This window comes from Motacilla alba, chromosome 10 (assembly GCF_015832195.1).
Source record: "Motacilla alba alba isolate MOTALB_02 chromosome 10, Motacilla_alba_V1.0_pri, whole genome shotgun sequence".
NCBI classification, from domain to species: domain Eukaryota; kingdom Metazoa; phylum Chordata; class Aves; order Passeriformes; family Motacillidae; genus Motacilla; species Motacilla alba.
In genome coordinates this window covers 8156671-8172988 of record NC_052025.1, presented here as the reverse complement: position 1 = coordinate 8172988, position 16318 = coordinate 8156671, and the positions used below count along the sequence as shown (strand labels likewise).

At 37.5% G+C, this 16318-nt stretch overlaps 1 protein-coding gene across 12 annotated transcripts in view; it reads right to left on the bottom strand.

The window, feature by feature from the left end:
• Positions 1–16153, bottom strand: part of WDR72 (WD repeat domain 72) — a 102446-nt gene extending 86293 nt beyond the window's left edge. For 5 of the 12 annotated variants that reach the window (XR_005258155.1, XM_038147218.1, XM_038147225.1 and 2 more), the window contains exons 1-7: positions 16039–16100; positions 9165–9227; positions 7998–8159; positions 6877–6983; positions 3850–3928; positions 921–1095; positions 368–444 (exon numbers count right to left, since the gene is read on the bottom strand). Coding sequence is in view for 11 of the 12 variants with exons in the window: in XM_038147218.1 (XP_038003146.1) it covers positions 368–444; positions 921–1095; positions 3850–3928; positions 6877–6983; positions 7998–8150 (591 nt within the window). In the remaining variant the exon portion in view is untranslated. Of the gene's footprint in view, positions 1–367; positions 445–920; positions 1096–3849; positions 3929–6876; positions 6984–7997; positions 8160–9164; positions 9228–15791; positions 16016–16038 lie in introns of those variants that run through there. The other 7 variants (XM_038147222.1, XM_038147220.1, XM_038147219.1 and 4 more) reach the window with 7 other exon arrangements.
• Between the last annotated feature and the right edge of the window lie 165 nt (positions 16154–16318).

Below are 16318 nucleotides of genomic sequence, written 5' to 3'. Positions count from 1 at the left end.
CAAAATCTAAAGGACCATTTTGAAGAGAGTAACAAGGGTGAAGAGGAGTACAAAGGCCAATATTGAACAGCTTTGCGTTCAAAGGACAGAGTGAAGGGGTTCAAAGACATTATCAGGATAGCAAGAAAGCATTGCAACTTAAGCACCCTGGAATATGAAAAGACAAGAAGCCTGGCCAAAAGGTAGTACAGTTGTCAAGGCAAGAGCTGTCCAATGGGCCAATTTTAAATAATGCTATGAAGATGTGTTTTCAGAATTTTCTAACAAAAGTAATAAAATCTATTTAATACACATCCAGAAGATGAGAATTTATTCATATTCTGCTTCAACGTAGCCTTTACTTGAGAACACTCATGTTAACACTGACCTGAATGCTATTCAGAGATGAAGACAGGTCCCACACTTTGAGAACTCCAGCTACAGACACTGCAACTAAAGAGTCTTCTGTGAAAAGTTAACGTGAGATAGTCAACTTGAAGCCAAGTTCAAACAGCCCCTATCTATTAGCACTAAAACAAAGATTCTGCAGGACACTGCTTAGATGAAATATCAGTTTTATGCACAAAAAAATAAATTATATACAGAAATACAAAGATGTAAGCAAGCAGTGAATAATGTATTAACAGAAGACACAGAACTGTGGTATTGTGCCTTTATTTATCTGATATTACAAAATGTATTTATACTTAAATCCAAGAACTGAGCTGCTTACAGCCAGTACAGGTGTTTTTTTCTCTAAAAACATATTAAAAAAAACAGGAGCCTTAAAAACACCACTTGTGCTATCAATGAAACCCTAATATCTTCTATATAAGCTCTGTGAAACTATTTGATATTAAATCAACTAGGAACATACCATCGATACATAAATATTTTATCACAATTTAATTAACCTACAAAAATACATGTAAAACATATACCTTGAATTCTTGCAGAGTGTACAATACACATACAATTTATCCAATCAGAAGACTGAGATGATGATAAAGTGTGAAGAACACCCAAAGTTTTAGCATCAATAATAAGAACATCTTGATATTCTCCACAACAAAGAAGCCAGCCTTCACCTGTCATTCGGAATGAGCAATGGTAATACTGTCCAAGTGGAAAGCAGAGAGTCAGCACACAGATACACAAATGACATAAAGATTTTTCACACTGAACATGTCATAATCAACACTTCTGGCATCACTAAAAAAAATCTATGGCATATGTGAAACCACACCAAATATTACTAGTGACATTAGCAAGGCACACAGTTTAGTAAAAGGTGCTTCAGACTGAAAGCAGCATCTGTCCCTCCTAAATATTAGTATTTTTGTAATTTTTGGAAAAAAGTCAGGTGGAGATTTCCCCTAAAATTTGCTAAAGAGTTTGAGACTTGTTTCTCTGAGAGGACATTCTCCAAACAGTTAATAAAGTTCCTGTCATCAACAGTTGTATGAAAAGGAAGAATCAGGTGAAGATGCAGAATATATTCATAATTAAATTTTTCATAATTAATTACTGATGACTTCCAGGAAGGATTTCTGCTCCAAAGGATATTCTTCATTCTGACATTAAACACCCTAGTGTTCAGAAGATTCTTTCTCAGCAATCACAAAGAAAAAAAAAAACAACAGACACAAAGCACAGGAACAGAGACAGAGTGCAGAGTGACTGTGAGGATTTTTGGTTTTGCTAGGTGTTTCAAATGTGCAAGGATATCTGCATTGCATGTCTAGCTGTAATTGTAAACAATTGCTATAAATGCATAAGCAGCGACCTCAAAGCAGATTTACATTTTTTACTAATCTTAAAGGGAACAATTTTCTAGTCAGACGAAAATATCAGACAACCCAAAAAACTGTGCCTCATTTACAAATTTTCTGTACAGCTCTAGTTATATAATAATTCTTGTTTTTTCAGTAAACTAACTGAAGTGTGTAGTAAAAAATAATTGGAAATAGGATAAATAGTACTGTAGATATTATGAATAAACAGAGGCAGAAATGCTTAGAATTTACAATTACTGTTACCATTAAATTAGGCTTGAAATGGAGGATTTTTATAGTCAGTAATTCCTCTGAGAAAATTCCACACTGGTTAAGGGCCACAAATGTTTAAGTATTGACCCTGGTGTTGAATTTCATTTCAAATGGCAAATATTCAGTTTGCACTACTTGACATCTGCCATTCATAGCTAAATCATCTACACTGAACAAAAGGAACCTACTAGAGCAGATAGCTTAGTAGTGCAATTAAAACCAAACATTAACTACAGCACAAGCAACCATTCCCCATGGAACAACAAGGAAAAAATCAACAACAAAACACACAAAAACATAATTTAATATAGTCATCTGAAGGCTACATTTTAAAAATAGTTTCCCCTCCCAGCAACACCTACTTTTCCCTAAGAAAGCTTTCCTGTTAGATGTTCCAATTTTCTTTAAGTATCTTGCCCAAGTTATTAAACAAATAGAATTATTAGCCACAATTAGGTTTAGCGCATTTCTAATAGAGAGGAACTACCTGTTTCCTACAAGTATTTGCTACACCTACTTGAAGGGTAAGAATGAATATTCTCTCTCTGATCTCCACAAGAAAATGTACAGATTGTCAACTAATCAGCCAGGCCAGATTTGCCTATTTCCCTGCAGAACTTGTCTGTAACTTCATCTATTAAAATCTGATTAAGCTCTAGAACATGGCAGGTCAAAGTATGATTTGAGGAGCAATATAAGTACTGTTTTATTTGTGAACACACATCCATTTAATGAATATAACCACTTTAAGCATATGCACAAATAAAAGCGTAGAATAATTCTTAATTTATACAGTTTTTATACACATACATATATGTAAAAAAATACTAAGAACTTTATCTTCCATCATTTTTGTTGGCAATATATCCAAGCTTTTTCCTCTTCCCTTTACAATTAACAGCTGCATTTGAACTCCTCACATCAACCAAAGCAGTGTCAGGAAAAACATTTTCTTCCGGAAGGGTTAAAAATGTTGTATTCCAAATTGGTTGTGCTTTGGAGTTACATGAAGGCTCGGATATCCGTCATTGGGAGCCTTAGTTCCACCTTAGACTTCCTCACTGAAGAAAACCAGCATTTTAACTAATACAGGAACCCCGAGCTTCTCCTCTAACAACAGATGCAGAAATAAGCCATGTCTCAGAATCAAACCCATAGATGATGGGCCCCTCAATCTCACTCACATGTGTATTTCAAAAACTCTCCCACACTCCAAATCTAGATACTTAATTATCCTGGATACAATTCCAACCAGAGAAACTAAATTATGTGAAGCAATATTGAAAGACTCTGAAAATAAAGGATTTGTCCTGAAGTTCTGCAATGCAGGAAAGTGTATTTTGGAAAATGGGGTGAACTCTTCTGGAGGTCAGGAGTTCAGCATCAAAAGCTTAAAAATAAGTCTTGCAGCAGATTGTCTCACAATGTTTGGCCAGATTACTTGTACTTTTAAAATGTCATGAAAAAGCCAACATCAAACTTGAAGCTTCCACGCAACTTTAACAAGACAAGAGCAAAGATTAAGACCATTTCACTTGGCTACCTGATGCACAAACAGTAAGTTAATCAATACTGCATTTCAAATATTTGCAGCTTAAAAGTAATCAGTCCGATTTGATTAAGGAATGCAGAGGAACCTAAAAGTCTCAATTCTTTTCTTAGAAGAAAAAAAAATGAAAAAGATGAAAACTACTTATTTTGTGACAGGGTCTTTCTCCCATGTTACGAGCTATACATTTAAAACTGTTTATGAAAAATATAATGTTAATAAAGCAAAACTCTTGTAATGAACAGAGACCCCATGAAAAGCTGCTATACTTACATGGATTGCTGTATGCCTATAAGGAAGCTTTGCGTTCTCAATGCACTGTCCACTAGTGACATTCCAAACACACATCTCCCTGCCAAAGATAACTTCATATTATTCCCTGTCATTTCCATTCAATTTGCTGGAATAATTTTGCACCACCAAGTTTTTCTTTAGTGCTGCATTTAAGTGTAGTCTGGTCATTTATAAAGCTTTTTGTTACAGATTGCTGGGTAAGAAAATGTAGTCATTAGCAGGGGATGACACACAGTATCTGTTTCTTTTTGTTTTGGTAATTACACCCTGCTGCCTTGCAACCAACCTGACTTTAAGACCAACTCTGGTCTGCAACAAATTGTAGGTATACTGCCATTACAGCTCGTCAACATGTCACTGTAACTATCTGTCACTGGAACTACATCCTCCTGAAAATGATTCATTTCACTGAACTTAAACCACACGTTTTGAAAAGCATCATGCATCTTCTCCCACATCAGACTTCAATTCTTGAGAGGAACAACGTTTGTTAAGAAGAAACAGTGCCATCATGAGGCTGTTCCCAAAATCTGCTCTCAATACACTCAACCACCTGAGTACCTGTGCAACACTACAGCTACACTTGGACACATTTAAGGTTGTTTGAGAGAGACTTTGGCACACGTTCCTTATCTACACATTATTCAACATGCAGTGGGACTTGATTACAAGAAAAATCAAACTGAATGTTGTAAATGAGGCTGTATGAGATATAGCTCAGCAAATGGATGTTAAACTTTGGTGCTTTTAGATTTTATTAAAAAACAAATATTACTTTCAGAACTGAAACACTCATTTCATTATTTCTCACATTACATTGTAAGAACTTTTCTGTATCAAGACTTAACACATTGGGGAGAGCATTTTATTATATAAGAAATACATCTTAGTGAATTACATGTTAACCTTTCCCATTTGATGCTAAACTCAAAGCATTACTTCTTAATATTTTTCAACTGAGCAATAGCAGCATCAAAGTTGGTAGATCCAAAGTCAAATTAAGTGAGAGCTTTATACTGTTTGTTAAACCTTTCAGAGCAATGATTTTCTCCTTGTTTATATCAGAACTTTACTGCTTTAGCTACATTATTGAGACACATACATACCTATAAACATGCACAAATGAGACCAGAATGTCAAAAAGTAACTTCAGCTTCTGGATGATGTATTTAATTTACTGTGTGTACTAATAAGAAGTGAGCAATATCACACATTCTGTACAGCATGTGCAGCAAGTAGATAGGTTTGTCACTCATAGGACAAGAGTGAGAACTCATGAATCATTAGAGATTCCCTTACAAAATTTCATTTTAAAAGCACAAAAAAGAATGTTCAATGCTTGTTCTTCTGGGATTAGTCAGTTATAGAAACTCTGAAAATAATCTGGAGTGAAACAGGGAAGTTTATCATAGAATCATCATCCATAGGATTTCTTCCATCCTCAAGGAGAGGGAAGCTTGAAAACGGCAGAAGTGAATTATTCACAAGCCAGAAAACACATTTTGGCAAACCCTCCATCTCCCGAAGACAAGGATTCCTATTTGTAATTACCTCAACTTCATGCTGCAACTTTACAGGGATCAGTGATGAATGCTTTGCACTTATGTAATACAGATGGGAAGTCGGCAGTAATTTGGCAAAAGTGAACATTTAAAGGGGCCAGAAGACAATTCAGTCCTACCTACACACACTCCAAAAAATCTAATGATCCTTTCAGAGCTATGATCTTTAGGATGTGAACATCCCTGTATGCTATATCTCTAGCAATATCCTCATTTGTTTCTTAACACTTTCCATCCCAGTTTTTTTTTTTGAAGTACAGTGTCTTTGCTCCCAGTATGATCTGGAAGCAGTATTGCACTAACAGAACTTCAGAACTGGGAAGAAAAGCAGCTTCTTCTCAGAACCCTTGAACAGAACTGTAGAAGGGCAATACAAAACCAGTCGTGTCAATTTCTCACCCTCCCTGCACATAAACAGTAAGGTTTACCACTATCTGTCCAGTGAGGCTGTCTAATATTTCAAGATTAAGGAACTTGAAATAGTTTTTTTGCAGGTTATCCCTTTGTAGTATACTCATGATTGAATGAGAGAATAAGCCAGGGATCATAACAGCCAGAAAGGATAAGTAAGCTACTCAGTGAGAAACCAGTAGCCTTAAGGTGCTGGAAAGTACAGCTTGAAGGACAATTGACAGCTAGTCTTCATGGAAAGCCCTTTTATCAGCTCTGTCCTGTTAATTAGAAACAATGAACCACCCCCCAAAAAAGGGGAATATACTTAAGCAGTGAGACAAAACTGCTTAAGAAAGCCCTTAAGGAAGTAACCAGCTAGCCCTGTTTTCAACAGATGAAATCCTAACAGTTCTTCAGACCCCAGCTGAAAATGTTATCAAATAGTCTTAAGTGTAACCTAGCAGAAATGCAGGAAGTAGTTTGACTCAAGTGACAGGCTATGTCATAACACACACATAGTAGAAAAGCTGCAAGATGAGGGTCCTCTGAAAGAATAGTCTGCAAAACAGCACATCAGATTTAGATACACAAAAGGAACACATATGCCTTTAATTCATGGCCATTCAGTTCCCATACCTACTGACTGAGGAACCATAAACCAGATCAGAGGACATTAGCCTCTTCTACTGGTTCAGTTCTCAAGTCTGAGCTCAGGAAGAAACAGAGAAAAACACCATGATATTCAAATGCTAATGCCCCCCAATAACCCATTAATTTCTCTTGGAAGAGGGTCTAGTCAACCCCTTTGAATAATTCATTTTTTCTGTCTACTAAGTGGATATGTGAATCTGCCAAACCTTTCTGCTGTCCATGGGACAAGCTCTTAGTTGGACCATTGTATATTAACAATGTAGTCACTATCCTAAGTAGCTGCTATCATTTTAATATCATGGAAGTGGATTGAAATATTTCTGCAAATGCATAATCCGACCTACACAAGACACACATTTAATGATTTAGGAAATGAATAGTTGAATATTCAGTTACCTACCCATTTTCAGTAGCACTTACTACATATGGCTGTTTCTCAAACTCTCTTGCTTTTGCCAAGCAAGTTACAGAAGCAGTATGGCCAAAAAGAATTTCTTTAGATGAAATCTAGGAGAATAATATAATGATTTATCTTAAACAATTTCTGTATAAACTAAGGATATCTAAAGCCAAGAAAATATTACTTGTAGATACATATAATTGTCAACCTGCTTCATATCCTTATGTTCTTCCATCATATTTGTGGAATGCATAAAGATGTGGAAGAATTTTTATGGAGTTTGCATAAAGCTAAGTTTTTGTATTCACTGCATTCATCTTCTGAAGAATGTACGGAACATCAAATGTTATAAAACAGGCCATGTGCAGGACATCTCTGGCCTTCACCCTACAGCATGCACCAAAACTGGCACAGTGAAGTAGAAACTGATAAACCAAACTTCTTAAGCGTGTGTTTCATACCACACATTTAAATAACCTGATTATCATCACTGCATGCAAAGGTCTTAATTGGAAAAGGTAGCCTCATAAAAGTGCAAACTTTCAGACTGTGTTTGAGCTCAAATGGGGCAACTAAATATAAAAAAAAAAATATAAACCTATTTCCAGAAACACAGAATTTAAAAAAACACAGGAACTGTTTTGACTCTGCTCCATTCTGAGGAAAATAAATACAAAATAAAGCAATACTTCGCATCTTGGTTACATCAAAAATAAAAGTTGCATCTTGCTGCTTCCATCTTGGTAGACAGATTTTGTTTTATAAATATTTCTTCTTTAAATGACAGGTCCTGCTTAGCAATTGATTCACAAAAGAAAAAACTTTCACAAGATACAAATCATAATAATTGCATATATTTACTTGCTGTCACTGCTCAGAGCACAAAGTCTCAAATTATAATCCATTGGGCATGCTAATCTGTGAAAAATTTCTCCAAAGTCTGCAAATAACAGGTTGCTTATGTAGGCATTTCACTTTCTCCTTCATGAGTTTCCTATAACAAATATCACACTAGCAATCAAAATTCACCTAAATAAGCACAAGTCCAGATAATCCTATTGCCAATACTAAAAGATAAAACTCCAGTCTATTTGGCAAACTGTTGCACAGTGGGCACAAACCTGTAAGTCTGATGAAAGATCCCAGAGACATATTTGTCCTTCTTGGCTCCCTGTAACTATGGTCTGCTGGTCATCTGTGATCATCACAGCAGTGATGCTGTGAGAGGGAGCTGTTCTCCCCCACACAGCCACAGCGGGTACTGATGCCTTCATGGTCAACACCTGAAAACAAACAAGTTATGATGATCCTAAGTAGGATTAAACATTAAAAAATCACCTAAAAAAGGCAGAATGTAATCAACATCTGGAAAGGGAAACTATAAAATACTGCTGTAAGACACTGATAAGGCATTGAAATATTTTCTTGCTTTTGCCAACATCACACTAACAATTTCAGGGACCAGTCCAGCAGCATACTGAATCATCAGCAACAAGAGTTGTGTGCTGCCCCACACAACCTGGCTTAGCTCTGATGGGCTCACGTTTTCCACAAATGTGGCTAGTGGAATATACAATACTTCCCCTGTTCCCTCCAACCAGCAGCGCTGCTCACTGGCAACAGCAGGAGCCAACTGCTGGAGCAGAGGTGGCACAAGAGCGGGGTGTCAGTAAAGATTCTTTGATTTCTAGGAGGGTAAGATAATATGGCCAAAAGGAGATAACTGGTGGTGGGTCAGGGAGGAAGAGAAAAATGAAACCCAAGATGGCTAAGCTAACTGTACACCCAACCATTCTGCGGCACATCCTAGAGACAACAACAAGAAGTAAGGTGGCAGCAGACTTGCTAGCTGAGAAACAGAGAATGAATACACTGTTGCTCAAGACATGAGTCCCTTGGCCAAAAAAATTTATCTACTATATTTGTCCCTACTGAAAAAAACTGATTTAATGGGGTTATCCATCTGGCTGAGAGCAGTTTTGACTCCCACCAGCTGGGCAATAGACAGACAGATTGACAACAGCTGACAGACTGAACAATGTCAAAATTGTTTTTATATGCCAACATGTTATTCTCAAGTGTCAGTGAACAAGAACATATTTTAAGCTGCTTAAGATTAATGCTTAAAATGCTTAAGACCATTATCTAAGGTCACTTAAACATTTTAATTTTTCTTTTCAAAAGTACTGTATGTCACCTATGTCATCTTTCTTTTAATCCAGACAGCAATAATACGATTGAAGACATATTTCAGAGCAACCACTTTGCAGCCACTAAACAAAATTCACCTTTCAGAGGTGTGCTCCAATTTGTCCTGGACAAGGAAGAGACACCAGAGCCCTTCGCACATCCTTAGGAAAGAGGTTCAAAATGAAACAAGATGATACAGTAGCGCAACTGGGAGAACTCAGTCACAAAACATAACAGTAAAGCTGAACTTTTTCTGAGGAGAGACAGGAAGTGGGCAGAACAAAATGCATGACAGCCAGTAACAGTGAGTCAAAGGAAGTAACACAGGAATGATGAGAAGGGACATGAAGAGCAGTTCCTGTGATAATTCAGAAAAGACCACAGGACAGAAATGGAGCACACAAGCAGCCTTTTAAGTTATGCTTAAGGAAACTGTAACCCAGCACAAGCAGTTGAAAGCAGGGACATGGACAAGAGGTATCTTCATGACTACTACTAAAAGCCTAAAGTGACACAGAACTAAAGGAATGGTCTTGCTTCCTGACAAGAAAATGAGATAAAGGGCTCAGCTACTGAGAAAAAAAAAGGCTGAAAGGACTGGTATGGCAGACTATTGAGGTCCTGCCATACAACCTTGACAGAACTCTGAGGGCAGAGGAAGAAGAATCTAAGAAAAAATTGAGGTCATGAGTTCATTAGGCTAAATTTCACTTAGTTTCATATAAAAGCTCCTTGTGGATATATAAAAATACTGAGACATTTTGTTTCCCAGCATTAGAATCTGACTTTTTTTAAAACTTTTTTTTTTTAAATCTCCAGTCATATGAAGTTACTGGTGAACACTGAAATCCTTTTATCTTGCAGTTTATGCCCTGAAATAAAAGCTGTTCTGAACAATCTTTAATGACACATTTTTATTTATCAGGTAAGCTAAAAAAGGTTGCCATTTTCATAGGGCTTATAAAGGGATGGCTGCCAAAAGAGTTTGATGAGCCAAATCCTGCATCTTTAAAATGCATTTGCTTGCATACCACGTAGTCTTTTATACTTGTACCATGGGAGTGTTAATTAGTGTAAAACAACACAAGGAAGCTCAATTCAGGTTTGTACTGCATTGAATATTGAATATTAAGTCATAAATTATATTTTCTTATAAGGAGAGCATAGAATCAAGCTCAATATTCTTAGCCAAAGACCTCCTGCTAAGCAAGTGATTTGAGAGAACTCAAATCAACAGATGGTAAAACAAAACAAGCTGATAGAATTTGCTAATGTGGAGATTATTTATCATGAGTAACATCAAAAAACTACTGCTACTGACAAAACACTCATTGTAGGAGAATTAATTTAGACTGAAATGTTACAGGAATATTTTGTATGCTTTCCTTTACATTACAACTGCAACCCAAGAGAAGGAAAGCAGAAGGTATAGGAATTTTTTGCATTAATACAGTCCTTCATTTTTCTCCACTTGCTTTTTTTTGGGTTAAGATATTTTGATGCAGAAGCAGTTTGAATGAAACCTTTGCTTCTTAGTGCAGCATGGCTTCACTAGAAATACAGCATATCCACATAGACACATTTTGACAATACTTAGCTTTACCAAATTTTTTAGTGACACTGAAGGCACCTAAAGCAAACTTTTTTGAAATAAAATCAACAGATATTTACCAGACTGTTCCTTTTAAAAAGGTAAAAGCTGTTTTCACAAAGTCAAATATTGCCCAAGGCATATCAGAGCTGCATGTAGCTTATCAGCACGTGTCAAATTCCTCCAGCTCTGCCCACTCAAGCATGTCTTATTTGCAGAATTAACCCATAATTCAACTAGAAATCATGTTTCTCAGTCCTACTGCCCATTTCCTCCTGCTTACGGCCTAATAAGCTTATTTGCGCTGCCCTTATCAGCATAGTGCCAAAGAGTGCTCTCTCATTACTGAAAAGCTCTGACTTTAGGTAAAACCATACCAGCCCATCTCACCACTAACTTGTTCTATCTCTACTATTCTGTCTCTAGTTCCTTTCACACTGAAACTACACCACAAATCATTGTTAACTTGCAAAATCATCCAAATTCTCACAGCTTCAAGGACTTTGGTTGTACTACTTTAGTAACTTTGGACCATTCGTGTAGTATTAAAGCTTAATTTGGAAAGCTGACTACACCATCTTTTATTCTACAGGAGCTATGAGATATTTAAAAGTCTAATCAAAAGCTTTAAGAGGCCAGAAAGCTGAAGGTCTGACCTTGAATGCCTTACTAAGCACATATTTATGCAAGGTCTTTTCCTCATCACTCAGCTTTTTTGACTAGGACTGGTCATGAACTGATGAGAATGAAAAAGGTCAGATTATACCACAAAGAATCAGTGCCATCATAACTTAACATATACTTTCCCCATATACTAAGTGTATTTTGACTTTGACTCCCCTACTGACCTTAAAACAAAATGAAACAATTGTTAGCTTCTCTATTGGGCTCATCTCAGACCTTCCAATCACTGCTACATAATTACTGCTAAACCTCAGGCACGCATCCCTTCCCTGAGCTGCATTTTCTCAAAATAAAAATTATAATTTTAAAGCCAGTGGCCTGGGAACACTAAGGGTTAGAAGGGCAGAGCGGCTGACATCTCAGGAGTGTGCACACCCATACACTCAGTGGTATGAAGTGAGAAATCTGGGCTCTGTTTTGCCCCACTGAAGATTGCAGCACACACTCCATATTGGTCCTTGCATTTCCAGTGCTTGTCCAAGAGCCTAAAGGAAGCTTTATTGAATGACACATTCACAATATGGTAAGCTATTAGCTACAGTTGTAAGAATGACACTTCTTGATAAAGAAAATAAATACTTATCTTCCAATGAATTCAGAAATACCACTTCTGATAAATATATATATACACCAAGGTAGTTAAAATGAGGAGCTAAACTCCCCCCAGGGACCTAATCTCAAACAGTTCACCTTATGAAATACTGGTTGTGACAAACTTTTCTCATCACTATAATCCATAAAAAACCTACCAAATGCAAATTATATGTTATTTATAAAAGGAGAAATACTTCTTACAACACAATATCACTTTACAGGTAACAGGCTGTCAAAACAACATTGTTGAATTTATAGCCATACTCATTTCATGTTTCCTACACCTTCCAAGCTGTCAATAGAAGGTCACTTTCTTAAAAGCCTAGTTAAATGTCTGAAATCAATGCAGGCACAAAACAAAACCATGCAGAAATTTGCTTACACTCCTGAAAATATTAATATATCAGAATTTGGCTTATTTGCATTGGATTCATTAAGTTCCCCCCTGCACATGCCATTATAATTCATCTTTGTAGTAAAAGAAATCTTAGGAATTAAAATTTAGGTAGAGCCTAAATTTTTTAACAACCAGTTCCTATGGTTTTTGTGCTTTTAATCTATCTCATTCTCCTGTTCCTGTCTGTTCTTTCATTTAATCTGACACATTCTTTGCTTCTACACAAGAAAATAAAGTTCTATCAATATTAGTTTTACTCTTATTAAAAAGCTAATAACTTTTTTTAAAAGTAGCTTTGTAGTCTGCTGGTTCATTCTATGCTGCTTTCACAACTTTCTCTATTTTATGATGTAAATGTTGCACTCTCCTTAAGGATGTTGCACACCATCTGTATTAATCCATTTTAGGATATGATGGGACTTTGCTCAAGACCTGTTGGACTACACACTAGAGGGCTGGAGTCACGCTGAGTGACACCCACAGCTCCCTGGGGATGGGGATGTCCTGCTCCTGCAGTCTGAGGGAGCAGGGCACTGGGACCAGCAATCGATACAACCCATTTTAACTAGCAAGAAGCACCTGGTAATACCTTGTTTGTATTTCTTGAACGAGTGACACAAGAAACACTTATTTCATTCCACACAATAATTCACCACAATCAGAAGGAGCACAGTAAGGGCAACACCATCTCCCAGCTGCTGATTACATCAAAGGTTTGCAGCACAAATTCAATTTTATGATGTTAATCTCAACCTGCCACTCAGAAATCTTCTCTGAGGGATATGACTTTTTTTCTCTGGATTTCATTTTAAGAATGATTTTCTTCTTCTACAATCAATAAAGATATGTTTTCATCAAAAGACTCTATCTTGGCAGAATTCAATTGGCCGTCTCAAAACCTTTTGGTGACACAATATTAATTAAGATAGTTTATGTTGCACCTAAGCTGGAAAATGGGGCAGTTGAAAACAGAGCAACTCAACATTTGTGCTTTCCACACTGTCATAAGATACAGTAAAACCATCTTCACTTCCTTGACGTTCTTTTTTTACCTCATAAACAGTTAAATTATATTAAGCTCCCCAGAAAAATATCACAGCATGTTTTTTTTTGCTAAGTAGATAAATCAAAAGTGTGTCCAAAAATATGATTTTCCACTTTCTCCAATGGTCATTAAAGGCTTCAACAACGTAATAGCTGTTTAAACATGCTAGACAAAAATCAATGCATGTGAGCTAGCAAACTTGGTTTTAAATCCCATATATCAAGTATATAAACTAAGTTTAATAAAAAAAATATATTATGCAAATATGCATGCAGAGCTATATAAGACATCATCTCTTAAAGAAAAAAAAACCCCACATTTACTGTCTGAAATATGGTGTCTGAATGTCCTGTCAACTACAAGAATGCATATGTCCAGAAAATGAAACCTTGCTTAGGCTCTATGCAGAACCACACCCCTGTGAGTTATCTGTCACTCCTAAAGCATCAAGCATGGAAAAAGTTTCACCTTAAGTCATCGCCAGTGGAGCTACTCACATCCAAACAGTGAAATGCTTTGCAGCAGCAGATTTTCCATCAGCTTTTAGGATAATCACACATCCATTCTTACAGGAAAGACAACAGTCTCTGCAGAGTGTAAGCTTTGATTTTTATGAAATTGCATCTTATTCAAATATTTTACCCTCAGTTTTACACACATTCTGTCATGCCAGGGTTCATTGATAATAACAATTTTCCCTGCAAGAAAGTGCTCCCTCCTTATGCTAGTAAAGCAACAGCTCCTTACATTTTCTTACTTATAAATTGCTTATTGAGCAGAAATGTATTTATGCCCTTTAAAGAGTCAACCATCCCAACATAATCCCATGTGAATCAAAGGGCCTACTACGGTAATGTCATCTCCAAGGTTATGACATCCAAAACTTCAAAAGTGTAGAGAGTGACAAACTTTGAGACTGTGTCAAAATATCCCACAGATGTAAGCAAATTCACCTGTAAATGACAAAAGCTTTGATTGACTTGCATTTTTATGGAATATCACAAATTATGGCTAGTTCATTATAGAATGAGCTATAATGACAAAATTCATCTTTATCTACGCTGTTATAACACAAAAAACCATACAATCTGGAAAAGTAAAGACACATGAAAGCTAAAATCAAAATTCACAAGGATCTCAAACTGACAGGCAGGGAATATGAATCAAAGTTTTAAGTCAATAATTTCATCTTCCATAAGTGACCTTGAATTCATTTAAGACAAAAAGCCCTGTTGATCATAGAAAGGTGATGTTTTTGGTTCAGCTACACTGTACTCCAGGATGTTTAAATAACAAACAAAATTGGAATCAGACAGCTAAAACAAAACAACCAGAACATTTCACCAGCCCTTGTTTTTTCAACTCACATGTAATAATCATTAATCAGTGGTGTAAGCAATTGCATCATAGTGAGGATTTCTAAACTCTGACAAGCTACTTTTTTGTCAATTTTACTCCTTGGATACTCTCGATCAACAAACAGATCTCTCTACAGTGTTCTTTGCTACAGGTCATACAGCTGTTTAGTGTAAACAACTCTGAATGACTTGTTATAGACACAGCTTACCTGCTTCAGTAAAAAGTCACTGTTTATGATGAAGCAGGATTGAAGTTCAAAACTTACTCAATACATTGCAATGCATGGATTGCAGTTTTCTTGACTGCAAACTTTAAACTCTAGCATTGAAAAGTCTTTAAACAACAAAAAAACCCTTAATGTCATGTAATCAATCCTACTGACACAAACCTTTTGAGCAGACCTACTTCAACAGAACAGCCATTTTTGCAATGAGTAATCCCAAGAAGACGATTGTTCTGTACTGGGGACATCACTGACATTTTGAAATGTCATTATATACTAAGACAACTACTACAATTTCTAGCACCAACTAGAAAAAGAATCATCACAGAAATGCCCCAAGACTCTAAGTGAGCCATTCTAATTGACTTTTAATTGAGCAAGTCTCAAAAAATCCCACATTTGCAAGGGAAAACGAGACTGCTGGAAGAAAAAATTTGTATGCTAATGCTTTACATATACCCAGTAAGGAATACTCAATAATGGAGCACCAAAATAGCACAAAAGCATTTCCACACTTCAGCAAGCTAGCATTTTGCACTGTATATGTTCTCACAGTACTAGTTTTCTCTAATAAATCCAGGGAACAAATACATGCCTAGGCAACTGATGGAATCTGTGTAATTCACTCAGCTACCTATGAACAGAAGAAACAGACATCTAACATCACATACCAGACTGAAAGTTACAAAGCCGATACTACACGTGCAGCCAACCAACAAAATTTCCCAGAAACCGGTGAAATTTGCCCAAATAAGAAAGAATAAGCACTGCACCGGCTAAAAAGGCTTCTCACTAAAACTGCCCTGAGGAACCCACTATTGCCAAACCTGACCTGGGGAAGAGGAGCCTTACGCTGTCGCACAGGGCATCCCCAGCGGGATGAGGGGCAGCTGCCGCGGCAGGGGATGAAGGGCTGCAGGCCCGGGAGGAAAAAGAGGGGAAGAAGGGCAGCTGCCCCCAGCAGGAAAGAGAGGGGAAGAAGGGCAGCTGCCCCCGGCAGGAAAGAGAGGGGAAGAAGGGCAGCTGCCCCTGGCAGGAAAGAGAGGGGATGAAGGGCAGCTGCCGGGAGCTGCCCTTACCTCCAGCGGTTCCCAGGCAGTGCGCACGGGGCAGCGAAGGTGCTGAAGGGACGAGGAAACAGCCGGGACAGGTTTTATCCCGCTCGGGAGCGGCAACACCCGGCACGGGCCGGATCCGGCTGGCGCTCCCCAAGCGGCACCGCCGCCCTCAGCCCGGCGAGCTCCCGCGGCTGCTCCCTGCCCCGGCTGCTCGGGGCGAAACACGGGCTGGAGAAAAAGGGCGTAGGGAAAAGCCAGGCTGCGGCCGCCGCGCTCCCCTCACGGGGCCGCACCCCGCGGG